The sequence below is a fragment of the Amphimedon queenslandica genome, unplaced genomic scaffold (genome assembly GCF_000090795.2).
Source record: "Amphimedon queenslandica unplaced genomic scaffold, v1.1 AMPQUscaffold_10838, whole genome shotgun sequence".
Lineage (NCBI taxonomy): Eukaryota > Metazoa > Porifera > Demospongiae > Haplosclerida > Niphatidae > Amphimedon > Amphimedon queenslandica.
In genome coordinates this window covers 1-4,634 of record NW_003548914.1, presented here as the reverse complement: position 1 = coordinate 4,634, position 4,634 = coordinate 1, and the positions used below count along the sequence as shown (strand labels likewise).

The window sequence follows — 4,634 nt, the reverse complement described above, 5'->3', positions numbered from 1 at the left end:
GACATATTTGATCCTGAAGATGCTATGTTTCCTTTATCTAGCTTCTGTCAAAATAATTTGGTACGTAACATGTTAGTTGAGTTTGGAATGATGTCAGAAAAACTATCAATGGACATTATTATTAGAAGTGCTGAAACAATTGAATCAATCATTGTTACTGACAAAAGTAAAGCAATGAAAAGAGTAAAAGCTATATTGCAATATATAACTTCTCCTGTGCCTGATGAGCTGAAAAAGATGAGATTTTTACCTGTTTTACCAAAGCCTCAGCATTACTTCATAAATTGGAAGGGTGAGGGTCATGTGCTACTGTCTCCTTATGGACTAATTTGTAATTCACGTAGTACAGCAAGAGGCACTGCTCTCATAGTTGGCTCTCAAAGAGCAATACTTAATACTAATTCTGTCAGTGATGGAGGTTGTGGCACTATAGGACAAAGGGTGATTAAGTTATTAGAAATTGCTACTAAGCCATCATTTGATGAAGTTCTGAAACACTTAAATACTTTGATTCGTTCATTTAAACCATCTGCACCTAGAGTTCATTATGAAATTATTAATGAAATGTGTCGTGAAATATATACTTTTTTTGATGAATTACTTGATAATCCTTTGCTTCATGAGTCATTATCACAGTATTACAATAAACCATTTATATGGACAGGTAAAACTTTTGTTTGTCCATGGGATGTGGCTGTTAACTGGAATTATCATGATGGACCATATCTTTACAAGCTGCCATCAATGCTTTCTGAAAAAGATAAACTTTTAAAATGCCTTGATATTAAGAAAGATTTTAACTATGAGGACATATTGGTAGCTTTTGAGAAAATGTATAAAGAATTTGAGTCACATCAACTTCAAGAAAGTGTTCGAGATATTGCTTTGAGCATGATTTCAGAGTTAAATTCAATGACCATTGATTCATCTCAAGTTTCAGATTATAAGAGAGATATTATACTTATTGATAATTCTTTTACTCTTCGACAAGTCAGCCAATTATCCTTTAATGATTCACCATGGCTACCACCAGACAATGAGAGCTTCTTTGTACACAATAAACTAACTCGAGAAGTAGCACTGACACTTGGTGTTAAACCCACATGTAGCAGGTTTTTGAATAAATTTGCCCCTCAGTCACAACAAAGTTTTGTTGGGGTTCCCTTTGGTCAAAAGGAAGAACTCACTCGACGTATTAGGAATATACTGCAGGAATATCCACTTGATGCAACATTTCTTAAAGAACTACTACAAAATGCTGATGATGCTAAAGCTACTAAAATAAGAGTAATACTTGACAAAAGACAGCACAAGAAAGAAAAAGTACCTTCAGAAGAATGGGGAAAAGAATTACAAGGACCTGCCCTACTGGTATGGAATGATAAGGAATTTAGTGATGCTGATTTGGAGGGTATTCAGAAGTTGGGTCTTGGTTCTAAGCGTGACGACGATGAATCAATTGGCCAGTTTGGTATTGGTTTCAATGTAGCATATCACCTGACTGACTGTCCTAGTTTTATTACTAGAGGAAACACACTTTGTGTATTTGACCCACACTGCAGATACATACCAGAAGCAGATCACTCCTGTCCTGGAAGACGATATAACATTGATGATAACTTTTTAGAAGGTATGAGTCATCTTAAATCCAGCTTTCTTTGGGTTTCATCATCTAATGTTCATTGGCCTGATAATTTAACAACTGGTACTCTCTTTAGATTCCCATTACGAACACAAAGTGGACTCCAATCAACTGAATTGTTAGACAAAACAGCTTTCAAAAAACACATTTCTGTCAGTGTAATGGAAGAGAAGCTCACTAATTGGGTGAATGAAATTGAAGATGCTCTTCTATTCTTGAATCACATCAAAAAATTTAGCTTCTATATTATTGATGATAAGCACAGCTCATTAAAGCTGAGCTATGAAATAAGTATTTCACAAGAAGACCAACAACAGAGAGAAGGATTCCATCAGAAGCTGCTTTCTTTCAAAACTAGCAAAGAGCCATTTATTGTGACATATCCAATACAGCTTACTATTGTGAAGCCTCATAATGAAGAAGTTACTAAAAGATGGCTCATTCAAAATGGAGTTGGTAATTTATCAAAATCTCCAACAGAACAGTTATCACTTAATAGAGTTCAGCCAAAGTATGGCATTGCAGCTCCTTTGGATGGAGATACTCATATACATGGGCATGTTTTTTGCTTTTTGCCATTACCTGTGTTTACAAATCTTCCAGTACATGTCAATGGTCAATTTGCTCTAAATAACAATCGTCGTTCACTTTGGAATGGAGACAAGGAAGACAATAAGATAAAATGGAACAGATTCATCTTACAAGCTATAGCATATTGCTATGCATTGCTGTTAGACAAAGCTAGACCTTATTTTATTTCTGAGTCTGAAAGTTATTCTTTACGAGATTTTTCTTCAATTATTAACAGTTATTATGATCTTTTTCCTCTACTCAAGAAAGGTGGTGATAGTGAAAGATTAGAGGGTGACTGGCATACATTAGCTCTTAATGTAGTGCAACATCTTTATGATCAAAATACATCTGTTCTTGCAATTCAGGTCCTGACATCACAAAGTAAGGCAAAAGTGGAGTGGCGTTCATTGGAAAGTGATAATGGATTTACCCAGGTATACTTTCAGCCTGAGCATGTTAAGAGTATAATACCTGTTGTAAATAAAATTCAAATGTCAGTAACTTGTGCACCTCATTGTATCTATCAAACCTTTAAGAAAGTATATCATCCTCCAATAATAAGTCCAATGTCTGTATTTTCCTTTTATACTAATTTTTCTTCTTTGATTTTGACATCTGGTGTACCAGTTAAGCTACAGGAAAGTCCTTTTCAAACTATTCAATGCTTTCAAGAATTTCTTAAATATATTTTATGTCATTCCTCTGAGTTTCCAAAATCTCCTAATGGCTATCCACTCTTGCTCACATCTGATGATATTCTTAGAAATTTTAATGAGAACGACCAAGTACTTTATAGTAGCTATTTCTCACTTTTTTCTAAAAGTAAAGCTAAGTTCTTGCATCCAGAACTCTTCAAAATATCTCTTTCACAGCGCTATTTTCTCAGTAAAAGTAACAGCAGTTTATTCAGTCAAATATCGAAGTTACTTCACGATAATTTACCATCAAAATTAAAAGGAAATGAAGCACCCAGCAATGTTATTGATGGTCATACCCTTAAAAAATTATGGGAATGCATTACAACAGATGACTATTTCATTATCTATCAGAATGAAATTGTTCAGGAGTGGGCCTTGTTACCAGCTAGGAATAATAAACTCTACAGTTATGCATCTGGTGTATTGCCAATTGTTGAACCTGACATAATGCACGTATTGCACAATGCTTTTAATGTTTTAAAGGATTTGAATGTCCCTATACTTGTATCTGAAGGATATCCTCAAGCAATATTTAATTATTGTCCTAGCATGACACAATACAATAGTATTTTGGATGTCATCTTTCATGTATGCAGACAAAATGAGCATTGCTTTACCCAAAAAGTTACAACGCTAAATGACTCACAAATTCAGGTTATAATGTCATACTTCAACAAAACATCATTTCATAATAACACAAAGATTTTAGACAAGATCCTATGCCTCCCTTTGTTCAAAAGTATTAATGGAACAGTCACAAAGTTAGTTGAAAAACGTGTTTGTCTTTGGCCTGATGACCCTCAATTCCCACTAGAAGCACATGATAAGTGGGCACCTATTGACAGAATTGTCTTCTTAGAAAGAGATGGATCTTGGAAATGGTTATGTCAAAATAATTTTTCTATTCTTGGTCAGGAGTTGTCACCTACTGAAGTGTATTGTGACATAATTTTTCCAGTATTTGACAGACTAAATTTTGATGAACGAATGTGTCACATGGAATACATTAGGAAGAGTCTCTTTCCTAATTTAAAACATGCTTTACAAATGACAGGGAAACAGAGTGAACAAGCTAAAAAGTTTGTTAACTGTGCAAGGAATTTGCCATTCTTAGTTTCTCATTCAAATGATGACAAACTTTATCCTGTTAATCATTTTGTTGATCATACCATGGAGATATTCAATTCATTCTCTGACAGGTTTAATTTTCTTGCTGAAGAATATAGAAAAGAAGAATGGCTTGATTTCTTGAGGTTTATTGGTCTTCGTACTAAGGTAGCACCAGAGGAATTTGTAAAATTTTGTGATGAAGTGTCAAAAAGTCATTGCAAAGATACCTCTACTGTACTTGTGGAATACCTTTTCTCAACTAAAGCCACGGCTATCCATAAGTCACCAGCACTCTTGTCTAAAATTTGTGAAATTCCTTTTGTTTGTACTGCTGATTTGAGTCCATTATCATGGATTGCTCCACCTTACAGTGCAGGTTTTACTTGTTTAAATGAAGCTGTTGGATATGAAGATGCTCCACTTCTGTGGACTGTTAGACCAGTTATAAAATTGCCAAAATACTCTATAACTGTGCTTAAAAACAGAAAAGGGAAAATTGTAATGGAGCCATCTGTCACAGATGTTTTTGAAAACATAATTAATATTTCAAAATCAGATTTGGCTGACTTTAACTTAATGTCAACATATAAACTACCATCTGTATCAAGAAC

General features: G+C 34.3%; 1 protein-coding gene across 1 annotated transcript in view; it reads left to right on the top strand.

The window, feature by feature from the left end:
* Nucleotides 1-4,629, top strand: part of LOC100637938 (sacsin-like) — a gene marked incomplete at its 3' end in the record, with an annotated part of 7,461 nt that extends 2,832 nt beyond the window's left edge. The window contains exon 2 of the mRNA XM_020005826.1: nt 292-4,629. Within this exon, the coding sequence (XP_019861385.1) occupies nt 292-4,629 (4,338 nt within the window). The remainder of the gene's footprint in view (nt 1-291) is intronic.
* Between the last annotated feature and the right edge of the window lie 5 nt (nt 4,630-4,634).